Raw genomic sequence first — 24,439 nt, forward strand, 5'->3', positions numbered from 1 at the left:
TCATATGCCCCCATATTCCATCAGGTGCTCTCATATGCCCCCATATTCCATCAGGTGCTCTCATATGAGACCATATTCCATCAGGTGCTCTCATATGCCCCATATTCCATCAGGTGCTCTCATATGCCCCTATATTCCATAAGATGCTCTCATATGCCCCCATATTCCATCAGGTGCTCTCATATCCCCCATATTCCATCAGGTGCTCTCATCCCCCCCACTCACACACAAATTTCATCTGGCACTCTCATTATTGCTCCCCCCACCCATCAGTAATGTGGAAAGTAGTGTATTCAACATACCAGTAAACAGCATGATATATTGGGGGGCAAACTCTCAGCACTCAGAAGGCAAGGAGAGTGTTCCAAACACAAGGCCCTTACATCATGTAGAGACATTCTGCTATCCAGCAATAACATGTACTGTCACTCAGTGTAAAACACTCTCCAGCCTCTTCTCTTACCAGGCTAAAAGCAGTCAGCAAAGCTCAGTGTTACCACTATGATGCATGGATACTCTCTGTGCATGATTTATGGGTAGCCATGCATCATAGTGATAACACTGAACTTTGTTGACAGCTTTTAGCTGAGAGAAGAGGCTGGAAAGTGTTTTACATTGAGTGACAGTACATGTTATTGCTGGATAGCAGAATTTCTATCCATGATGTAAGGGCACTGTGTTTGGGACACTGTCCTTGAGTGTTTACCGTATAGCCTGGTGAGAGAAGAGGCTGGAGACTGGTTTACACTGAGTGACAGTACATGGATAGCAGAACTTGTGACAGTGTATGTGTAACGATCGGTGTAACACAGAGAGGATCTGATTATCAGTGATCTGCATTATCACCGAGAATACAGAAATATACAGTCTCCGTCAGGCAGACTGTACGCCCAGGTCTGAGAATCACCTGATAACAAAGTTTTAATAAATGTAACCCTTTGGGCCATAGTTCCTGAAGAATTAGGTCTCAACTCAAAGTATGATAACACTCTACTCCTAAAATTTCGGAAGTCAGATCTGTGACCGGAAAATTTTTCAGGTACAGGCATACGTATGTCTGTGCTAAGAGGAGATCGCACTGATTGAAGTTCCTGAATAACCCCAAATATCTGACATATCTGGGTCTGTTGGTTCAAAACTGCCGCGGAAAGTTGGTTTACCGCGGTGGTCAGGACTTCAACATGGCTATACAGTGCGTCCATTTGGGTTTGGTCTGCCGTTCTGTAACGATCGGTGTAACACAGAGAGGATCTGATTATCGGTGATCTGCAGTATCACCGAGAATACAGATATATGCCCGATTATTGATGATCTGCAGTATCACCGATAATCAGATATATCTCTAACCTCTGGACACCTGAGTAATATGAGTGTTTGGTGCAACAGTAATACTTTGAGGAGAGCACCCGTATAGAGGGTGCAAGGCAGTAGAGATACTGCCCAAAGAACAGGCTCCTTCCAAAACCCTGAGGCTCCCCAAGGGGAGGAGTCAGGTTGAGAATGGGAAGGACCAGAGTGTGAGTGACACCAATGGTGGAGTGTCACTGACAGATCTGTGAACTATCTCTAAACAGAGGAGATAGTTCTCGAGGTCGGACAAGCCAGGTCGGCAACAGACAGACAGATTAGATACAGAGGAAGGAGACAGATACGGAATCCTAAGGCAAGCAAGGTTTGGTAACGGAGTATCAGATATAGCGAAGTACCAAATCAGAGATCAGAAGAGAGGTCAGGAAAGCAGAAGGTCATAACAAATAATCAACAATGTCTAGTCTATAGGTGTGAGCTCCTTGATCATCAACACCCTGGAACTAGTCTGAAGTATAACAGGATGGTAAAGCTAATTCCTAGTCTTGGGTGTAAGCTCCGTAGTCATTAACACCCTAGAACTAGTCTGAATAATAACACAGATAATACACAGTATTCCTAGTCTTGAGTGTGAGCTCCGTAGTCATCAACACCATGGAACTAGTCTGAATAATCACACAGATACTGACAAAAAGGTCTGAGTGCTACCACGTAGTGATCGCAACGGCAGACACCAGAAAAATGACCAGCACCCAGTATATATACCAAAGCGCTCTCCAGCGCCTCCCCTAAGTGCTGGACCAATGGGAACTGATAGAATTGTCAGCTGACCGGCTTGGTCAGCTGACACCCTTCTGGCTGTCATAAAAGCTCTGCCTCTCAGCGCGTGCGCGCGTCCTTCTGAACCTGTGTGGACTATCAGTCCCAGCCACACCAGACATGTGTTGTAATGCATCCGCTGTGCTGGACGCAGAACCCGCCGCACCGCTATCAGAGCATGCAGCGGTTTCTCCGCGTTCAGCCATACTGACAGATGTAGGCTTATGCGTGCAAACCGCCGCGTTAGGTGCGGAATCAGCCGCCTTGCTCTGAGCACCCGCAGCGTCTTTTCCGCGTTTTCTCACAGTATGACCATGTACTGTATTACTGTAATTTATATGTTAATCGGGCTCATTACAGCAGCCTAGTATACCTGAGTTAGAAGCTGCTGCCGCCCATGCACGAGCACTGAGTGACGTAGGGTGGGCGGAGATCTACATCTGCCCATCAACCTAGCAGGGCATCCAGTGGAGGGCTTAGTTTCAGCGACGAGCATACTGTGGGCGGAGATCTACCGTACATCTGCCCATCAACCTAACAGGGCATCCAGCGGAGGGCGGAGTTTTAGCGATGAGCGTACTGTGGGCGGAGATCTACAGCTGCATCTGCCCATCACGCTAGCAGGGCACCCAGTGGAGGGCGGAGTTTCAGCCCAGAGTGTATCGTTGGGCGTGAATCTTCTTAACTTCTGCCGCCAATCAGATTACTTTTCAGCATGGAGGTATGGATGAGTTGCGGTTACACGTGGCGGCGGGAACACGGACGAAAGTGGCCGCGGTGGAGGCAGAACAAAGAGCAGGGAAGGATTTCTGCATAGGGCCACAGCTGGACATTCAATCGGAGGCATGCCTGCAGTGGAACACAGCACGCCGAGGAGCAGGGGCGAGCGGACATTACATCGCAAGCAAGGGGACACAGACATGTTGATTAGCGGTGGAGGCACAGAGATCAGCCGGTAAGATTGCGACATGGGACCACAACTTGGCGGTGGCGGCGGCGAGTTAATTGGCGGCGCCGGCGGAGACAGAGAGGGCTGAGCTCAGCTAAGGTCATCAGGCATGTAGCAGTGGCTGCAGCTGAGAAGAGAGACCGCACGGACCCGATCTATTAAGAAACATTTTATTTTTCAGCATGTGTGCAGGCTACATTCGGACCATAAGACGCAGGGACTTTTTCTCCCCACTTTTAGGGGAGAAAAAGTGCGTCTTATGGTCCAAAAAATACGGTAATTTAATACTTTGAAATACATTTATTGCTGGATTTTGCCAGTGATACTTAGAGACAGTAAAACATTTTCATAAGATTGTTTATGTTCTTCTTGCTTGAAGGACGTCTCAGCCAGCAAGAAAAGATAGAAAGACTATTTCCCAGCCAGAGAAAGTCAAAATATGAAAAATATAAAACAAAGAAGGGGTTTTCCCAACTAGTTAAAGCTGATTCAATGGTGACATCTGGCGGGTGAAAGTATTATATTTATTTGTTCATAAAGAAAAGCAAATATATAGAACATGATTTTATATTATTAAGTTTTAATATGCAATTATATCTTATATGATTGTTTTAAGAATTATATAATAAGCTTTATATTTAAATGAGTATATTAGAAGCCCTGTGTACTTCAATAAGCATTACATTAACCCTCCTGGCGGTTTGCAAAAAAATCGCCAGGGGGCAGCAAAACTTTTTTTTTAAATTTTTTTTTTTTTTTTTCATGTAGCGAGACAAAGTCTCGCTACATGATAGCCGCTGCTCAGCGGCATCCCCCCAGCCCCTCCGATCGCCGCCGGCGATCGGAGATCCGGAGATCCCGTTCAAAGAACGGGATCTCCCGGAGGGCTTCCCCCGTCGCCATGGCGACGGGGCGGGATGACGTCACCGACGTCATCGACGTCGTGACGTCAAAGGGGATTCCGATCCACCCCATAGAGCTGCCTGGCACTGATTGGCCAGGCAGCGCACGGGGTCTGGGGGGGGGGGGCGGCTGCGGCGCAACGGATAGCGGCGAATCGGCGGGTAGCGGCGGCGATCGGGCACTGCACGCAGCTAGCAAAGTGCTAGCTGCGTGCAGCAAAAAAAAAATTATGCAAATCGGCCCAGCGGGGCCTGAGCAGTGCCTTCCGGCGGCTTACCCCGAGCTCAGCTCGGGCTTACCGCCAGGAAGGTTAATATATCTGTAATTCACAGATTGTTTGGGTCATCATGCCCTATTTCTAGTTTGGGAAAGAACACACATTCCAAACTAATTAACCTTATCAGAAATGCATCATAAATGACATTGTTATTGTTTTAAAGTCCAAATGTCTGGGGCAAAAAAGTCAACCAGCAGACAAGATGGCTGGTGACGTCCATTTTTAATCAACTGCGTCAGAAATGACCTAATCAGAATTTATAAACAATAATATTATGATTTAGGTATTCAAAACATGATAAAGCATTGACGCACGGAAGCTTTAGCCAATCAGAACCTAGGATTTAGGGAAATTCCAGATTAGGCAGCCATATTGAATCCAATCACTATAAAAGTAGGAGCTGAAAGCTCATAGTTTTTAGAAGCCCAACAATCTCCTGAGAAGACACACGAGGTAGAAGCTACTTTCCCACACGTGGTTCTAGATGCTGAAGAGATGACAGTGAATGGGGTAATATGCTTAATATTCTGGTGATTTACTTTATTAATTTTTCAGCATTAAGTTCTGTTAAGATGTTAGCAAGAAGTTTTTTTTTAGAAGGTATTTTTTAAGCCATTTCTTTAAGAAGATTATTACAAGTTTTACACAGCTATTGATACAGATGAGACTACTTTTGATCTTATTCTACATAACACAACTGTTATATTCTTTTTTGAATGTGCTTAGAAGATTGATGATCGCTTGGCTATAAAGGTCATGATGAGATGGAATACTGTTAGAAGGAAACACTACTTGGAACTGTTCATATTTTGTATATATGCTGTATGATAAGCAAATACAATTTTTTATATAAAATCATATACTGAGTGCTCTGATTCATTTCAAGGTATACCGTCAATCTATAATTACTATTATAGAGGGTTCAGACCCCGATATGCCAGATTTATATGCAGGGCCAGGCCGAGGCATAGGCTGGAGAGGCTCCAGCCTCAGGGCGCAGTGTAGGAGGGGGCGCACAATTCATTCAGCTGTCATTCCTAATTGTGTATGAAGCAGAAATAAATAAGAAAAGGGGATACATAGCAGTGACTGCAAGCCAGATAACTAGATATTAAGGTGTTAGGGAGGTTGTGGGCCCTGTGGCACCTCTTAGTCTAATAGCAATCAGTGTGTGACAGCTGGGGTGTGAGGGATGGGGGGGGCGCACTTTGGTGTATCAGCCTTGGGTGCTGGAGGACCTTGTCCCGGCTCTGTTTCTATGATAGCAATGCTTTAAGGGCTGGTCCTTTACTGAGTTAGCAATCATGAAAAAGGCAAGAACCGCTCAGGTTTTTGACACTCTCTCTCCTGCCAATGGCAGGCATTCTCTATGCACAATATTTGAAGGTGAAAAGTGTGCTGCTTTTTACTGTCAATAATATGTGTGTAGGGACAGACGGCATATAACAGGGGGCTTTATTTATTGATTAGCAAAGTAACTGCACGCTGGCACAGTACAATTTCACTGACTACACGGAGTGACTACAACTAACTTAAGCTGATCACTGGCTGGCTAGCTAAATACAAGTATCAAATAATAGAGCACTAAATTCACAAAAAAACACCTGCCTGCCTGCACTAAGCACAGCACTCAGTCAGTACACTGTCACTGCCGACTACACTGATTACAACTAACTTAAGTTGATCACTGGCTGGCTAGCTAAATACAAGTATCAAATACAAAAATAGAGCAAAAAATTTATTAAAATGCTGTGTTTTACACAAAAAAAATGCTCTTGCTTTTCAACAATATGGCCTGGGAATGCTCTCAGACCACAGATTCTAGCAAGGACGGAGTTCTTGACATGGTTGCCTCATTATATACAGGAGTGGAGGGCAGAGCCTCCCCTCCTATGATTGGTTTCTGTGGCCTATGCTGGGGGCCTCTCATTGGCCCAGTAGTGACTTAATTTTCCCCAGACACGAATTTCTGACCCGTGATCAAGGCCGTGATCATGGGTAGAACCCGCTTAACACCGGGTGAATCCATGATCGGAATCTGCGATCGCGGCCCGATCACGGATTCCGATCACTATGTCGGATACTGGAAAAGGGCTCGTGATCACGGCTATGCTATGGCTATGGCTATGATAAGCATCACTATTCACGTCACAAATTGCATGTCATGGGACTACTGAGCTGTAGGGAGGGGTAGGCGAATGGAGAGAGGAGTAATTCTGTGCTAGCTACAGTCGATGCAGGCGCTATGGGGTGTTATTCTGCAGCTAGAGGACGCTACAACCCGGGAGTTTGTCAGCACGCGGCAGGACACTGGACAGAGGGGCCAAAAGATGGACAGTCCTTCAGATTAATTTGCGACAGTTGGGCCCTCTCCTTTATCCTACATAACCTATAGCGACCCTGACCTTCAATGAGCCTAATGCTACCTTCATCCTCAATTGTACGCCTAATGCTGACCACGTCCTTCTTATGGTGCCCATACATAGTACCATAAAAATGTTTTTCCTGTTTATTCTAATAGGTAAAAATTTTTATTTTTTTTTTCGATTTATGATTATCCCATTTTTTTTCAATAAAAATCTGAATAGATGTGTCTTTATATTCTATCTAATGGAATAATCTAACAAAATTATCTAACTGAAAAATAATGAAAAAAATGTAACATGTGTGGGCACCATTAGCCTGACACTAACCTTAAAGGAATACTGTAGGGGGGTTGGGGGAAAATGAGTTGAACTTACCCGGGGCTTCTAATGGTCCCCCGCAGACATCCTGTGCCCGTGCATCCACTCACTGATGCTCCGGCCCCGCCTCCAGCTCGCTTCAGGTATTTCAGACTTTAAAGTCTGAAAACCACTGCACCTGCGTTGCCGTGTCCTCGCTCCCGCTGATGTCATCAGGAGTGTACTGCACAAGCCCAGTATGGTCTGTACCTGCACAGTACGCTCCTGGTGACATCAGCAGGTTAAGGACACGGCAACGCAGGCGCAGTGGTTTTCAGACTTTAAAGTCTGAAATTCCAGAAGTGAACCAGAGGCGGGGACGGAGCATCGGTGAGTGGCTGCGCGGGCACAGGATGTCTGCGGGGGACCATTAGAAGCCCCGAGTAAGTTCAACTTATTTTCCCCCGACCCCCTACAGTATTCCTTTAAATCTTTTCTGACGGCAATGTCCTGACAACACTAAATTTAACCCAGCACCTAAACCCTAAACTAAACCTTTCATCTAACAAAAATTCAAATGATTACTAATCAACCGAACTTGATAAACTTTTATGACCTTGACTGGTAACCCAAATCTGAGCCTTAAAGAAAATCTGTAATGAAAAAAACTCTCCTGGGGGGTACTCACCTCGGGTGGATGAAGCCTCCAGATCCTATTGAGGCTTCCCCCGTCCTCCTTGTTCCCATGGCGGCGGCAAAAATCCTCCCGGAGCGGCAGCGATGTAATTATTTACCTCCTTGGCTCCAGCGCAGGCGCAGTATCCGCTCTCTGCATGGAGATAGGCGAAAACACACGATCGCCGTCGGGCCACTCTACTGCGCAGGCGCAAGTCTCCTGCGCCTGCGCAGTAGAGCGGACCCGACGGAAATCGGCTATTTTCACCTATCTCCGTGGGAAGAGCCACAACAGAGCCAGCAAAGGTAAATATTGCACAGTCTGTCAGATGTGTCACCTGTGCGTTCCGGGGGCTGCAGCGAGACCGCCGTGGGACACAGGAGGTTTTCTTTAAAGAGAAGCTGTCAGCCATACTATCTCAGAAAAAAAAACACAGATATAAGTAGATAAATATTTGGTCTACTTACATAACATAGGTATGTATTGCACTGTCCACATTTTCATTTTAGTGATTAAAAAAAAAAGAGAAAATCCTTCTTAGAATTTTCCATTTTGACTGTGTCTTTCTTGAAGCCAATCCTGACATCATTTCCTCCCTTACACTGTCTGTGTATCATTTCCCGCCCTCCTCCCAGTCTTAAGACACTCCCACCCAGCTCTGGTGTAGAAAGTACATTGTCTCAGCGTGAGAAGTATTGGCCAATCAGAGATGAACATAGGTGTGGGAGAGAAAATGGGAGGGAAAGAGGTTTCAGCCAGTTAGGTCATATTAGTTATGTCTGAGGTGACAGTAAAGAAGAAAAAAAGAAAACCCAGCATGTCCTGTAACTTGCTTTGTGCGGCAGATGTACCAAATGAGAGTCAGGGAAACTGGGGAATGATGCTTTGTGGAGGAGAAAAGTAAGAGTGTTTTTTTAACTTTTGGATTGCCTAATTAGCATCCTTTTTTACTTGTTTACCAGATAAAAATAAAGATTTTTGATTTTATGCCTGACAGTTACACTTTAAGGCTTGTACACACATGTAACTTTTCTGCACAATCAACCCGACAATGTGACCAGCCAAGTGAACGATATCCAGACCAACAGTCATGTAGTCGAACCACCCGTTGGATCGGGCAAACCGCCTGTTATCAGTCTCTCGTCTAGTCGTTTGTTATATGTTCACACACCTAACTATCAGCCAACAGAAAACAAATCTGGATGATTGTTGGGCAGAAAAGTTGCACGTGTGTACGAGCCTTTAACATCCTTTCTGCCTAATCCCAACCACCCTGCCCTCACCTAACCTTTCCTTATATTTTAAATGTATGAACTAGTGAAAGTTACTTATTAGGGAATTATATAGGATTATTTTTTTTGTTGACCTGCCAGCCAGCTGTGTCATTTATTTAGCAGCTAGACATATAAATAGCAGCTAGACACTTGCGAATGTAACTTCCATTTCTATGTTAGAAATTGTCTGTGCTTAACTCCACTAACAGTGCTTGAAGTGTTTACACCATTGTGAATGGCATAAGACTGCTTAAAGCAAAACTTTATGGACTGAACAAACTTTCATTTACTGAGTAACATATTTTCTCTAGGCATCTGCGATTAAATCCAGTCACCCTGCTTATGGATCGGTCAATATTATTGGAGTCCCCAAGTCCACAGACCGGCTATCTTTAGATATGATGGATTGTCTAACCGGACGTACCTTGAATGGAGCTTTCTTAGGAGGTAGGTTCAGTTTGCTGATGTTTACAAAACAGTTTGCTGAAAGAGTTAATATGTTTTGGAATGCTGACTATAGTAGATGTATATGTACCGGTGTCTAAGTAAAGTTTATGTCTTCTCTTTGCAGATTTTAAAGCATTTTTAGACTTCCCAGGTTTAGTGAAAGATGCCATGAATAAGAAATTTGACCTTTCCAAACTGGCGAATAAGAAGATGGCCTTCGAAAAGATCAATGAAGGTTTTGATACCATGCGACAGGGAAAATGGTGAGCATTTCTGTAAAACTGACCCATCATTCTTAATTCTCCATTATCACCCATTCATGTCATAATAGTGCTTAGGCTAAAAAAGAACCTTCTGGCACCAATATAATGTTTATTAATTCTGACTGGAGTATTTTAACATTTCATTTTGACCAGCAGTCATAATGTGTATCTAAAATAAAACTGATGAAGTCTAATGGCTTCCAGCAATGATATTAGTTAGTAGGCCAAACATTTCCCCTGGTGAACGGGTTCCCAGTGAACAGTTCTCAAATAATGCAAACTGTATGGGACGTTCACGCTCACCCAATACTTTTCTGTGGAGCCATTTTTTGACCCTTCATCCTGAAGTCAGGTGTGTCAAATAGACATTTTTTCCCACATGCGCCTCTCCTACTCCTATAAGAAGGCTCAATCCCGTTGGCCATTTTCACTCTGCCTGTGTTCAGTGTAGGGAGAGGAGCTGCTGCTGCAGATACAGGGACAGTGATAGATAGGCTGTATTACATAGTTACATAGTTATTTGGGTTGAAAAAAGACATACGTCCATCGAGTTCAACCAGAGAGCAAAGTACAACACCAGCCTGCTCCCTCACATATACCTGTTGATCCAGGGAAAGGCGAAAAACCCTTACAAGGCATAGTCCAATTAGCCCCAAAAGGGAAAAAAATTCCTTCCCGACTCCAGATGGCAATCAGATAAGATCCCTGGATCAACATCATTAGGCATTACCTAGTAATTGTAGCCATGGATGTCTTTCAACGCAAGGAAAGGATCTAAGCCCCCTTTAAATGCAGGTATAGAGTTTGCCATAACTACTTCCTGTGGCAATGCATTCCACATCTTAATCACTCTTACTGTAAAGAACCCTTTCCTAAATAAATGGCTAAAACGTTTTTCCTCTATGCGCAGATCATGTCCTCTAGTCCTTTGAGAAGGCCTAGGGACAAAAAGTTCATCCGCCAAGCTTTTATATTGCCATCTGATGTATTTATACATGTTAATTAGATCCCCTCTAAGACGTCTTTTCTCTAGACTAAATAAACCCAATTTATCTGACCTTTCTTGGTAAGTGAGACCTTCCATCCCACTTATCAATTTTGTTGCTCGTCTCTGCACCTGCTCTAAAACTGCAATATCTTTCCTGTAATGTGGTGCCCAGAACTGAATTCCATATTCCAGATGTGGCCTTACTAGAGAGTTACACAGGAGCAATATTAAGCTAGCATCTCAAGTTTTTATTTCCCTTTTAATGCATCCCAAAATTTTGTTAGCTTTAGCTGCAGCGGCTTGGCATTAAGTGTGATTATTTAACTTGTTGTCGAAGAGTACTCCTAAGTCCTTCTCCAAGTTTGATGTCCCGAACTGTATCCCATTTATTTTGTATGGTGCTAGACCAGGCATGGGCAAACTTGGCCCTCCAGCTGTTAAGGAACTACAAGTCCCACAATGCATTTGCCTTTATGAGTCATGACTATGGCTGTGAAACTCCTGCAATGAATTTTGGGTCTTGTAGTTCCTTAACAGCTGGAGGGCCAAGTTTGCCCATGCCTGTGCTAGACCATTGGTACTACCAAAATGCATGGCTTTACATTTTTCAATATTGAATTTCATCTGCCATTTATGTGCCCATATAGCCATTCTATCCAGATCCTGTTGCAATATGTCCCTATCTTTCTGTGAGTTGATGATTCTGCACAATTTTGTATCATCTGCAAAAATAGCAACATTGCTCACTGCTGAATCTACTACTGTAGGTCATTGATAAATAAATTGAAGAGCACTGGACCCAGTACAGACCCCTGTGGGACCCCACTGCTAACTGTAACGATCAGTGTTAGCACTAGTAATACAATAGTCAGTACTTTATTTAGTGTGATCACACGTGAATTAGTGCACAGTAATATCAGGAGTACTCCTAAAGTGATAGCCCTTGGTGGCTGGGGCTATCACTAAACAGAGAGAGGTTGAACAAGCGAGGTCGGTAACGGGTCGGTCAGGCAGCAGTACAGAATCGTGAGGCAAGTATCAGAGTCTATAGACAGGCAGAGGTCGGCAACAGATCAGATTGGTGAAGGTACAGATTCGTAAGGCAAAGAGTAGTCAGAGATACAGGCAAAGGGTCATACACAGTAATACAATATAATATACAATAATAATATCCTAATCTAGTGTGTTATATCTCCGGGGTCCTGCCGGATCAAAGCACACAAGGATCTGACTAAGGTCTGAGCGCTAGCACTGTGAAGTATTCACAACAACAGACAGTGAGCTACTGACATCCCTAGGATTAAATACAGCCAGGCAATCCCATGCTCCCACCCAGAAGACAAGCACCAATCAGAGCAGAAAAGCAGAAGCCCCGTGTCAGCTGACCAGCAGGTCAGCTGACCCTTCTCTTAAGCCCATAAACGTCCCGCCGCTCCCTGCGCGAGCGTGCCAACCTTTGCTGATGTGCCGGGGAAAGCCCGGCGCGAGTGGACTGTGATGATGCGGCAGCTGCCGCCGTGACGTCAGACCCGTAAGCGCCACCCGCGCTGCAGTCCGCAGCGGAAATAAGACCGCTCTGCCTAACACTAACAGTCTCCCATTTTGAGTATGATCCATTGACCACAACTCTTTATTTTCTGTCCATTAGCCAGTTCCCTACCCATGCACACAGACTCTTTCCCAGTCCTTGCATCCTCAACTTTTGCACCAGACTTTTATGTGTCGAAGGCCTTTGCAAAGTCCAAGTATATCACATCTACAGCATTCCCAATATCCACATTAGCGTTCACTACCTCATAAAAGCTGAGCATGTTAGTCAAACAGGACCTGTCTTTAGTAAACCCATGTTGATGCTGAGAAATAAGATTGTTTTCTACTATGAAGTCATGTATAGTATCTCTTAGTAACCCCACAAATAGTTTGCATACAACTGATGTTAACCACTTGAGGACCTAGGGCTTTCTACCCCTTAAGGACCGGCCACTTTTTTTCCATTCAGACCACTGCAGCTTTCACGGTTTATTGCTCGCTCATACAACCTACCACCTAAATGAATTTTGGCTCCTTTTCTTGTCACTAATAAAGCTTTCTTTTGGTGCTATTTGATTGCTCCTGCGATTTTTACTTTTTATTATATTCATCAAAAAAGAAATGAATTTTGGCAAAAAAATGATTTTTTTAACTTTCTGTGCTGACATTTTTCAAATAAAGTAAAATTTCTGTATACATGCAGCGCGAAAAATGTGGACAAACATGTTTTTGATAAAAAAAAACCCATTCAGTGTATATTTATTGGTTTGGGTAAAAATTATAGCGTTTACAAACTATGGTGCAAAAAGTGAATTTTCTCATTTTCAAGCATCTATGACTTTTCTGACCCCCTGTCATGTTTCATGAGGGGCTAGAATTCCAGGATAGTATAAATACCCCCCAAATTACCCCATTTTGGAAAGAAGACATCCCAAAGTATTCACTGAGAGGCATAGTGAGTTCATAGAAGATATTATTTTTTGTCACTAGTAAGCGGAAAATGACACTTTGTGAGAAAAAAAAAAAAGTTTCCATTTCTTCTAACTTGTGACAAAAAAAAAAATGAAATCTGCCACGGACTCACCATGCCCCTCTCTGAATACCTTGAAGGGTCTACTTTCCAAAATGGGGTCATTTGTGGGGTGTGTTTACTGTCCTGACATTTTGGGGGGTGCTAAATTGTAAGCACCCCTGTAAAGCCTAAAGGTGCTCATTGGACTTTGGACCCCTTAGCGCAGTTAGGCTGCAAAAAAGTGCCACACATGTGGTATTGCCGTACTCAGGAGAAGTAGTATAATGTGTTTTGGGGTGTATTTTTACACATACCCATGCTGGGTGGGAGAAATATCTCTGTAAATGACAATTTGTTAATTTTTTTTACACACAATTGTCCATTTACAGAGATCTTTCTCCCACTCAGCATGGGTATGTGTAAAAATACACCCCAAAACACATTATACTACTTCTCCTGAGTACGGCGATACCACATGTGTTGCACTTTTTTGCACCCTAACTGCGCTAAAGGGCCCAAAGTCCAATGAGTACCTTTATGATTTCACAGGTCATTTTGAGAAATTTCGTTTCAAGACTACTCCTCACGGTTTAGGGCCCCTAAAATTCCAGGGCAGTATAGGAACCCCACAAATGACCCCATTTTAGAAAGAAGACACCCCAAGGTATTCTGTTAGGAGTATGGTGAGTTCATAGAAGATTTTATTTTTTGTCAAAAGTTAGCGGAAAATGACACTTTGTGAAAAAACACAATTAAAATCAATTTCCGCTAACTTGTGACAAAAAATAAAATCTTCTATGAACTCGCCATACTACTAACGGAATACCTTGGGGTGTCTTCTTTCTAAAATGGGGTCATTTGTGGGGTTCCTATACTGCTCTGGCATTTTAGGGGCCCTTAACCGTGAGGAGTAGTCTTGAAACGAAATTTCTCAAAATGACCTGTGAAATCCTAAAGGTACTCATTGGACTTTGGGCCCTTTAGCGCAGTTAGGGTGCAAAAAAGTGCCACACATGTGGTATCGCCATACTCGGGAGAAGTAGTACAATGTGTTTTGGGGTGTATTTTTACACATACCCATGCTGGGGGGGAGAAATACCTCTGTAAATGGACAATTGTGTGTAAAAAAATCAAAAGATTGTCATTTACAGAAGTATTTCTCCCACCCAGCATGGGTATGTGTAAAAATACACCCCAAAACACATTATACTACTTCTCCCGAGTACGGCGATACCACATGTGTGGCACTTTTTTGCATCCTAACTGCACTAAGGGGCCCAAAGTCCAATGAGTACCTTTAGGATTTCACAGGTCATTTTTGTTTCAAGACTACTCCTCACGGTTTAGGGCCCCTAAAATGCCAGGGCAGTATAGGAACCCCACTAATGACCCCATTTTAGAAAGAAGACACCCCAAGGTATTCCGTTAGGAGTAACGGTGAGTTCATAGAAGTTTTTATTTTTTTGTCACAAGTTAGCGGAAATTGATTTTAATTGTTTTTTTTTCACAAAGTGTCATTTTCCGCTAACTTCTGACAAAAAATAAAATCTTCTATGAACTCACCATACTCCGTACGGAATACCTTTGGGTGTCTTCTTTCTAGAATGGGGTCATTTGTGGGGTTCCTATACTGCCCTGGCATTTTAGGGGCCCTAAACCGTGAGGAGTAGTCTTGAAACCAAATGTCGCAAAATGACCTGCGAAATCCTAAAGGTACTCATTGGACTTTGGGCCCCTTAGCGTACTTAGGGTGTAAAAAAAAGTGCCACACATGTGGTACCGCCGTACTCAGGAGAAGTAGTATAATGCGTTTTGGGGTGTATTTTTACACATACCCATGCTAAGTGGGAGAAATATCTCTGTAAATGACAATTGTTTGATTTTTTTACACACAATTGTCCATTTACATAGAAATTTCTCCCACCCAGCATGGGTATGTGTAAAAATACACCCCAAAACACATTATACTACTTTTCCTGAGTACGGCGGTACCACATGTGACACTTTTTTGCAGCCTAGGTGCGCTAAGGGGCCCAACGTCCTATTCACAGGTCATTTTGAGGCATTTGTTTTCTAGACTACTCCTCGCGGTTTAGGGCCCCTAAAATGCAAGGGCAGTATAGGAACCCCACAAGTGACCCCATTTTAGAAAGAAGACACCCCAAGGTATTCCGTTAGGTGTATGGCGAGTTCATAGAAGATTTTATTTTTTGTCACAAGTTAGTGAAAAATGACACTTTGTGAAAAAAAACCAATAAAAATCAATTTCCGCTAACTTTTGACAAAAAATAAAATCTTCTATGAACTCGTCATACACCTAACAGAATACCTTAGGGTGTCTTTTTTTCTAAAATGGGGTCACTTGTGGGGTTCCTATACCGCCCTGGCATTTTACAGGCCCAAAACCGTGAGTAGTCTGGAAACCAAATGTCTCAAAATGACTGTTCAGGGGTATCAGCATCTGCAAATTTTGATGACAGGTGGTCTATGAGGGGCGAATTTTGTGGAACCGGTCATAAGCAGGGTGGCCTTTTAGATGACAGGTTGTATTGGGCCTGATCTGATGGATAGGAGTGCTAGGGGGGTGACAGGAGGTGATTGATGGGTGTCTCAGGGGGTGGTTAGAGGGGAAAATAGATGCAATCAATGCACTGGGGAGGTGATCGGAAGGGGGTCTGAGGGGGATCAGAGGGTTTGGCCGAGTGATCAGGAGCCCACACGGGGCAAATTGGGGCCTGATCTGATGGGTAGGTGTGCTAGGGGGTGACAGGAGGTGATTGATGGGTGTCTCAAGGTGTGATTAGAGGGGGGAATAGATGCAAGCAATGCACTGGCGAGGTGATCAGGGCTGGGGTCTGAGGGCATTCTGAGGGTGTGGGCGGGTGATTGAGTGCCCTAGGGGCAGATAGGGGTCTAATCTGATAGGTAGCAGTGACAGGGGGTGATTGATGGGTAATTAGTGGGTGTTTAGGGTAGAGAACAGATGTAAACACTGCACTTGGGAGGTGATCGGACGTCGGATCTGCGGGCGATCTATTGGTGTGGGTGGGTGATCAGATTGCCCGCAAGGGGCAGGTTAGGGGCTGATTGATGGGTGGCAGTGACAGCGGGTGATTGATGGGCGGCAGTGACAGGGGGTGATTGATGGGTGGCAGTGACAGGGGGTGATTGATGGGTGATTGATAGGTGATTGACAGGTAATCAGTGGGTTATTACAGGGGAGAACAGATGTAAATATTTCACTGGCGAATTGATAAGGGGGGGTCTGAGGGCAATCTGAGCGTGTAGGCGGGAGATTGGGTGCCCGCAAGGGGCAGATTAGGGTCTGATCTGATGGGTAACAGTGACGGTTGGTGATAGGGGGTGATTTATGGGTGATTGATGGGTAATTAGTGGGTGTTTAGAGAAGATAACAGATGTAAACAATACATTTGGGAGGTAATCTGACGGCGGGTTTGTGGGCGATCTAATGGTGTGGGTGGGTGATCAGATTGCCCGCAAGGGGCAGGTTAGGGGCTGATTGATGGGTGGCAGTGACAGGGGGTGACAGGGGGTGATTGATGGGTGATAGGTGATTGGCAGGTGATTGACAGGTGATCAGTGGGTTATTACAGGGAAGAACAGATGTAATGAATGCACTGGTGAATTGATAAGGGGGGGGGTCAGAGGGCAATCTGAGCGTGTGGGCGGGTGATTGGGTGCCCGCAAGGGGCAGATTAGGGTCTGATCTGATAGGTAAAAGTGACAGGTGGTGATAGGGGGTGATTGATGGGTGATTGATGGGTAATTAGTGGGTGTTTAGAGGAGAGAATAGATGTAAACAATGGATTTGGGAGGTGATCTGATGTCGGATCTGCGGGCGATCTATTGGTGTGGGGGGGTGATCAGATTGCCCGCAAGGGGCAGGTTAGGGGCTGATTGATGGGTGGCAGTGACAGGGGGTGATTGACGGGTGATTGATGGGTGATTGACAGGTGATGGACAGGTGATTGACAGGTGATCAGGGGGGATAGATGCATACAGTACATGGGGGGGGGGGTCTGGGGGGGGGGTCTGGGGAGAATCTGAGGGGTGGGGGGGTGATCAGGAGGGAGCGGGGGGCAGGGGGGGATAAAAAAAAATAGCGTTGACAGATAGTGACAGGGAGTGATTGATGGGTGATTAGGGGGGTGATTGGGTGCAAACAGGGGTCTGGGGGGTGGGCAGGGGGGGGTCTGATGGGTGCTGTGGGCGATCTGGGGCAGAGGGGGGGAAATCAGTGTGCTTGGTGCAGACTAGGGTGGCTGCAGCCTGCCCTGGTGGTCCCTCGGACATTTGGACCACCAGGGCAGGAGGCAGCCTGTATAATACACTTTGTAAACATTACAAAGTGTATTATACACTTTGTATGCGGCGATCGTCGGGTTAACATCCCGCCGGCGCTTCCGTATGGCCGGCGGGATGTTGCGGCGGGTGAGCGGCGCTAGGCGGAGGCGGAGGATCGCGTCATGGATGACGCGATCGCTCCGCCCATGCCCATACAAGGACCGCCGCCAATTGTCAATACGACGGTCCTTGCGGCGTCCACTTCCCGGCCGCCAATTGTATATACGGCGGTCGGGAAGTGGTTAAGCTTACAGGTCTATAATGTCCTGGATCTGATTTTTTGCCCATCTTAAATAATGGGAAAACGTGGGCTGTACGCCATTCCACTGTGACTCTGCCAGTTGAAAGAGAGTCACAAAAGATAAGATAAAGGGGTTTATCTATAACTGAACTTAATTCCCTTAGGATCTGAGGATGCATGCCATCCGGGCCAGATGCTTTGTCTATTTTTAATTTATTTAGTCTTAGTCTTGCTGTAACAAATATTGAGGAGGCAGCTGCGGGCAACCTTGCCACCGCTGCAGCTGCCTCCATTCCTCTGCCCAGTGTGTCTCCCGTGCCTCCGGCGTCTAGCACACCGAGGACGGGTTTGTCAGCCGCTCATAGGGTCACATTGTCGCGTTAGCGCGCGCGCGCGCCCACAGACAGGACCTTTATGCTGGGAGGAGGCTGCTCCTCATTGAGAGTTGTGGGCGTGCCGATGGGGTCTCCTTCGCTTCTTAAGCCTCTCAGCTTCACTCGCAACTTGTCTGCTGTTGCGAATACTTCGTGTTAGCGCTCAGGCCTTAGATAGATCCGGTGTGCTTTGATCCGGGAGGAACCCGGGGATTTCACACTAGATAGGAATTATTGTTGTTATTATTACTCTCTATTGATAACCTGTGTATGACTCTGGCTTGCTTCTGACTTCTCTCTCATTTACTAACTCTGTACTTCTGCCCATCTGATCCTGCTGCCGACTTGGCCTGATTAACCACTTGAGGACCTAGGGCTTTCTACCCCTTAAGGACCGGCCACTTTTTTTCCATTCAGACCACTGCAGCTTTCACGGTTTATTGCTCGCTCATACAACCTACCACCTAAATGAATTTTGGCTCCTTTTCTTGTCACTAATAAAGCTTTCTTTTGGTGCTATTTGATTGCTCCTGTGATTTTTACTTTTTATTATATTCATCAAAAAAGACATGAATTTTGGCAAAAAAATGATTTTTTTAACTTTCTGTGCTGACATTTTTCAAATAAAGTAAAATGTATGTACACATGCAGCGCGAAAAATGTGGACAAACATGTTTTTGATTAAAAAAAAACCATTCAGTGTATATTTATTGGTTTGGGTAAAAGTTATAGCGTTTACAAACTATGGTGCAAAAAGTGAATTTTCCCATTTTCAAGCATCTATGACTTTTCTGACCCCCTGTCATGTTTCATGAGGGGCTAGAATTCCAGGATAGTATAAATACCCCCCAAATTACCCCATTTTGGAAAGAAGACATCCCAAAGTATTCACTGAGAGGCATAGTGAGTTCATAGAAGATATTATTTTTTGTCACAAGTAAGCGGAAAATGACACTTTGTGACAAAAAAAAAAAAAGTTTCCATTTCTTCTAACTTGCGACAAAAAAAAATGAAATCTGCCACGGACTCACCATGCCCCTCTCTGAATACCTGGAAGGGTCTACTTTCCAAAATGGGGTCATTTGTGGGGTGTGTTTACTGTCCTGACATTTTGGGGGGTGCTAAATTGTAAGCACCCCTGTAAAGCCTAAAGGTGCTCATTGGACTTTGGACCCCTTAGCGCAGTTAGGCTGCAAAAAAGTGCCACACATGTGGTATCGCCGTACTCGGGAGAAGTATTACAATGTGTTTTGGGGTGTATTTTTACACATACCCATGCTGGGTGGGAGAAACACCTCTGTAAATGACAATCTTTTGATTTTTTTACACACAATTGTCCATTTACTGCGGTATTTCTCCCACCCAGCATGGGTATGTGTAAAAATACACCCCAAAACACATTGTACTACTTCTCCCGAGTACGGCGATACCACATGTGTGGCACTTTTTTGCACCCTAACTGCGCTAAGGGGTCCAAAGTCCAATGAGTACCTTTAGGATTTCACAGGTCATTTTTGTTTCAAGACTACTCCTCACGGTTTAGGGCCCCTAAAATGCCAGGGCAGTATAGGAACCCCACTAATGACCCCATTTTAGAAAGAAGACACCCCAAGGTATTCCGTTAGGAGTATGGTGAGTTCATAGAAGTTTTTATTTTTTTGTCACAAGTTAGCGGAAATTGATTTTAATTGTTTTTTTTCACAAAGTGTCATTTTCCGCTAACTTGTGACAAAAAATAAAATCTTCTATGAACTCACCATACTCCTAACGGAATACGTTTGGGTGTCTTCTTTCTAGAATGGGGTCATTTGTGGGGTTCCTATACTGCCCTGGCATTTTAGGGGCCCTAAACCGTGAGGAGTAGTCTTGAAACAAAAATGACCTGTGAAATCCTAAAGGTACTCATTGGACTTTGGGCCCCTTAGCGCAGTTAGGCTGCAAAAAAGTGCCAATCATGTGGTATCGCCGTACTCAGGAGAAGTAGTATAATGTGTTTTGGGGTGTATTTTTACACATACCCATGCTGGGTGGGAGAAATACCTCTGTAAATGACAATTGTTTGATTTTTTTTACACACAATTGTCCATTTACAGAGAGATTTCTCCCACCCAGCATGGGTATGTGTAAAAATACACCCCAAAACACATTATACTAATTCTCCTGAGTACGGCGATACCACATGTGTGACACTTTTTTGCAGCCTAGGTGCGCTAAGGGGCCCAACGTCCTAATCACAGGTCATTTTGAGGCATTTGTTTTCTAGACTACTCCTCACGGTTTAGGGCCCCTAAAATGCCAGGGCAGTATAGGAACCCCACAAGTGACCCCATTTTAGAAAGAAGACATCCCAAGGTATTCCGTTAGGTGTATGGCGAGTTCATAGAAGATTTTATTTTTTGTCACAAGTTAGTGAAAAATGACACTTTGTGAAAAAAAAAAAATCAATTTCCGCTAACTGTTGACAAAAACTAAAATCTTCTATGAACTCGTCATACACCTAACAGAATACATTAGGGTGTCTTTTTTCTAAAATGGGGTCAGTTTCTGGGGTTCCTATACCGCCCTGGCATTTTACGGGCCCAAAACCGTGAGTAGTCTGGAAACCAAATGTCTCAAAATGACTGTTCATGGGTATAAGCATCTGCAAATTTTGATGACAGGTGGTCTATGAGGGGGCGAATTTTGTGGAACCGGTCATATGCAGGGTGGCCTTTTAGATGGTTGTATTGGGCCTGATCTGATGGATAGGAGTGCTAGGGGGGTGACAGGAGGTGATTGATGGGTGTCTCAGGGGGTGGTTAGAGGGGAAAATAGATGCAATCAATGCACTGGGGAGGTGATCGGAAGGGGGTCTGAGGGGGATCTGAGGGTTTGGCCGAGTGATCAGGAGCCCACACGGGGAAAATTAGGGCCTGATCTGATGGGTAGGTGTGCTAGGGGGTGACAGGAGGTGATTGATGGGTGTCTCAAGGTGTGATTAGAGGGGGGAATAGATGCAAGCAATGCACTGGCGAGGTGATCAGGGCTGGGGCCTGAGGGCATTCTGAGGGTGTGGGCGGGTGATTGAGTGCCCTAGGGGCAGATAGGGGTCTAATCTGATAGGTAGCAGTGACAGGGGGTGATTGATGGGTAATTAGTGAGTGTTTAGGGTAGAGAACAGATATAAACACTGCCCTTGGGAGGGGATCTGCGGGCGAACTATTGGTGTGGGTGGGTGATCAGATTGCCCACAAGGGGCAGGTTAGGGGCTGATTGATGAGTGGCAGTGACAGGGGGTGATTGATGGGTGGCAGTGACAGGGGGTGATTGATGGGTGATTGACAGGTGATCTGTGGGTTATTACAGGGAAGAACAGATGTAACTAATGCACTGGCGAATTGATAAGGGGGGTCTGAGGGCAATCTGAGCGTGTAGGCGGGTGATTGGGTGCCCGCAAGGGGCAGATTAGGGTCTGATCTGATGGGTAACAGTGACAGGTGGTGATAGGGGGTGATTGATGGGTAATTAGTGGGTGTTTAGAGGAGACAATAGATGTGAACACTGCGCTTGGGTTATGATCTGATGTCGGATCTGCGGGCGATCTATTGGTGTGGGTGGGTGATCAGATTGCCCGCAAGGGGCAGGTTAGGGGCTGATTGATGGGTGGCAGTGACAGGGGGTGATTGATGGGTGGCAGTGACAGGGGGTGATTGATGGGTGATTGACAGGTGATCAGTGGGTTATTACAGGGAAGGACAGATGTAAATAATGCCCTGGCGAATTGATAAGGGGGGGGGGGGTCTGAGGGCAATCTGAGCGTGTAGGCGGGTGATTGGGTGCCCGCAAGGGGCAGATTAGGGTCTGATCTGATGGGTAACAGTGACAGGTGGTGATAGGGGGTGATTGATGGGTAATTAGTGGGTAATTAGTGGGTGTTTAGAGGAGACAATAGATGTAAACACTGCGTTTGGGTGGTGATCTGATGTCGGATCTGCGGGCGATTTATTGGTGTGGGTGGGTGATCAGATTGCCCGCAAGGGGCAGGTTAGGGGCTGATTGATGGGTGGCAGTGACAGGGGGTGATTGATGGGTGGCAGTGACAGGGGGTGATTGATGGGTGATTGACAGGTGATTGACAGGTGATCAGTGGGTTATTACAGGGAAGAACAGATGTAAATATTGCACTGGCGAATTGATAAGGGGGGGGGGTCTGAGGGCAATCTGAGCGTGTAGGCGGGTGATTGGGTGCCCGCAAGGGGCAGATTAGGGTCTGATCTGATGGGTAACAGTGACAGGTGGTGATAGGGGGTGATTGATGGGTGATTGATGGGTAATTAGTGGGTGTTTAGAGGAGAGAATAGATGTAAACACTGCGTTTGGGTGGTAATCTGATGTCGGATCTGCGGGCGATTTATTGGTGTGGGTGGGTGATCAGATTGCCCGCAAGGGGCAGGTTAGGGGCTGATTGATGGGTGGCAGTGACAGGGGGTGATTGATGGGTGATTGACAGGTGATTGACAGGTGATTGACAGGTGATCAGGGGGGATAGATGCATACAGTACACAGGGGGGGGGACTGGGGGGGGGGGGGTCTGGGGTGGGGGGTCTGGGGAGAATCTGAGGGGTGGGGGGTGATCAGGAGGGGGCAGTGGGCAGGGGGGGAGATAAAAAAAAAATAGCGTTGACAGATAGTGACAGGGAGTGATTGATGGGTGATTAGGGGGGTGATTGGGTGCAAACAGGGGTCTGGGGGGTGGGCAGGGGGGGTCTGATGGGTGCTGTGGGCGATCTGGGGCAGGGGGGGGGAATCAGTGTGCTTGGTGCAGACTAGGGTGGCTGCAGCCTGCCCTGGTGGTCCCTCGGACACTGGGACCACCAGGGCAGGAGGCAGCCTGTATAATACACTTTGTAAACATTACAAAGTGTATTATACACTTTGTATGCGGCGATCGCGGGGTTATACGGAAGCGCCGGCGGGATGTTGCGGCGGGCGTGCGGTGACAGCCGCCGGCGGAGGATCACGTCACGGATGACGCGATCGCTCCGCCCATGCCCCTACAAGGACCGCCGCCTTTGGGCATGAGCTAGTCCTTGCGGGGTCCACTTCCCGGCCGCCTCTGTGCGTTAGGCGGTCGGGAAGTGGTTAACCTCCATCCTATTGCCTTCTGATTTTGTACTGCTATTACCTGTCTGTTGCCGACCTTGCCTGTCTGATCTCGCCTCCCCACCAGAGAGCCCTGATCTCTGGTGAGGACTCCTGTACTGATAGTACCCACCAGCTCCTCTGGTAAGGTAGTGCTAATTCTATCAAGTACTACTGTTGCACCAAGCACCACACTGTCATTTGCTATCTCCTGTTGTTTGCTATACTTGCATTATTGGTGATTCTGCAGATCACCACATGATCAGGTATAGTGTCTGTATTATTGGTGATACTGCAGATCACCCAATAATCAGACATCAGTTATTGTTGACACCAATCGTTACACTTGCCTTCACTTCTTCCTGCGTTAAGTATTTAGTATTACAGTTGGAAGATTGAGACTCTTCTGCCTTTGTAATTTGCAACAGTGATGTTTCCTTTGTGAAGACAGAAGCAAAGAAAGCATTTAATAACTCTGCCATACCTTGGTCATACACCATTGAGCCCCCCCCCCCCCCCCCCCATCCTTTAGGAGTCCAATACAGTCAATCTTTCTTTTTTTAGAGTTGATGTACTTGTAAACATTTTTGGGTTAGATTTGATATCCCTAGCGATTTGATTTTCAGCTTTAATCTTTGCCAGCCTAATTTCTTTTTTACAGTTTTTATTGCACTCCTTATAATTGTTTAATGCAGCCTCATCCCCTCCTGTTTTAGGACCTTATAGGCATTATTTTTCCTCTTCATTTTATCTCTAACCTTTCTATTCATCCATAGAGGCCCTTTTTTATTCCTAGATATTTTGTTTCCATATGGGATATACATACTACAATATTGATTGAGAGTAAGTTTAACAGCTTGGCATTTCCCTTCAGTGTCCTCCCCTTGTAGTACATTATCCCAGTTCACCAAACTTAGTGGCTGCCTGGGTTGATTGAACTTTGCTTTTCTAAAATTCATAGTTTTAGTGGTCCCACTGCCCCGTTGCCTATCAGTCACCAGATCAAACATTATCATGTTGTGATCACTATTTCCCAAATGTTCTTGAACCTGCACATTTGATACATTATCTGGTCTATTAGAAATGATCAGATCCAGTAACGCATTCCCCCTAGTTGGTTCGGTTACCATTTGAGTCAAGTAATTGTCTTGTAGTGATGCCAGAATGCCACATGTGGTGGCCTGTAGCATACCCCAATAAGCAATTGGCAACCTTTATTTCCACCATGT

General features: G+C 45.5%; 1 protein-coding gene across 1 annotated transcript in view; it reads left to right on the forward strand.

Annotated features, from left to right (window-relative positions):
• LOC137547362 (alcohol dehydrogenase 1-like) overlaps window positions 1-24,439 on the forward strand; it is a 141,135-nt gene that overhangs the window by 92,418 nt on the left and 24,278 nt on the right. The window contains exons 7-8 of the mRNA XM_068270888.1: window positions 9,181-9,316; window positions 9,441-9,579. Coding sequence (XP_068126989.1) covers window positions 9,181-9,316; window positions 9,441-9,579 — 275 coding nt within the window. The remainder of the gene's footprint in view (window positions 1-9,180; window positions 9,317-9,440; window positions 9,580-24,439) is intronic.

The sequence above is a fragment of the Hyperolius riggenbachi genome, chromosome 1 (genome assembly GCF_040937935.1).
Source record: "Hyperolius riggenbachi isolate aHypRig1 chromosome 1, aHypRig1.pri, whole genome shotgun sequence".
Taxonomy (NCBI): Eukaryota; Metazoa; Chordata; class Amphibia; order Anura; family Hyperoliidae; genus Hyperolius; species Hyperolius riggenbachi.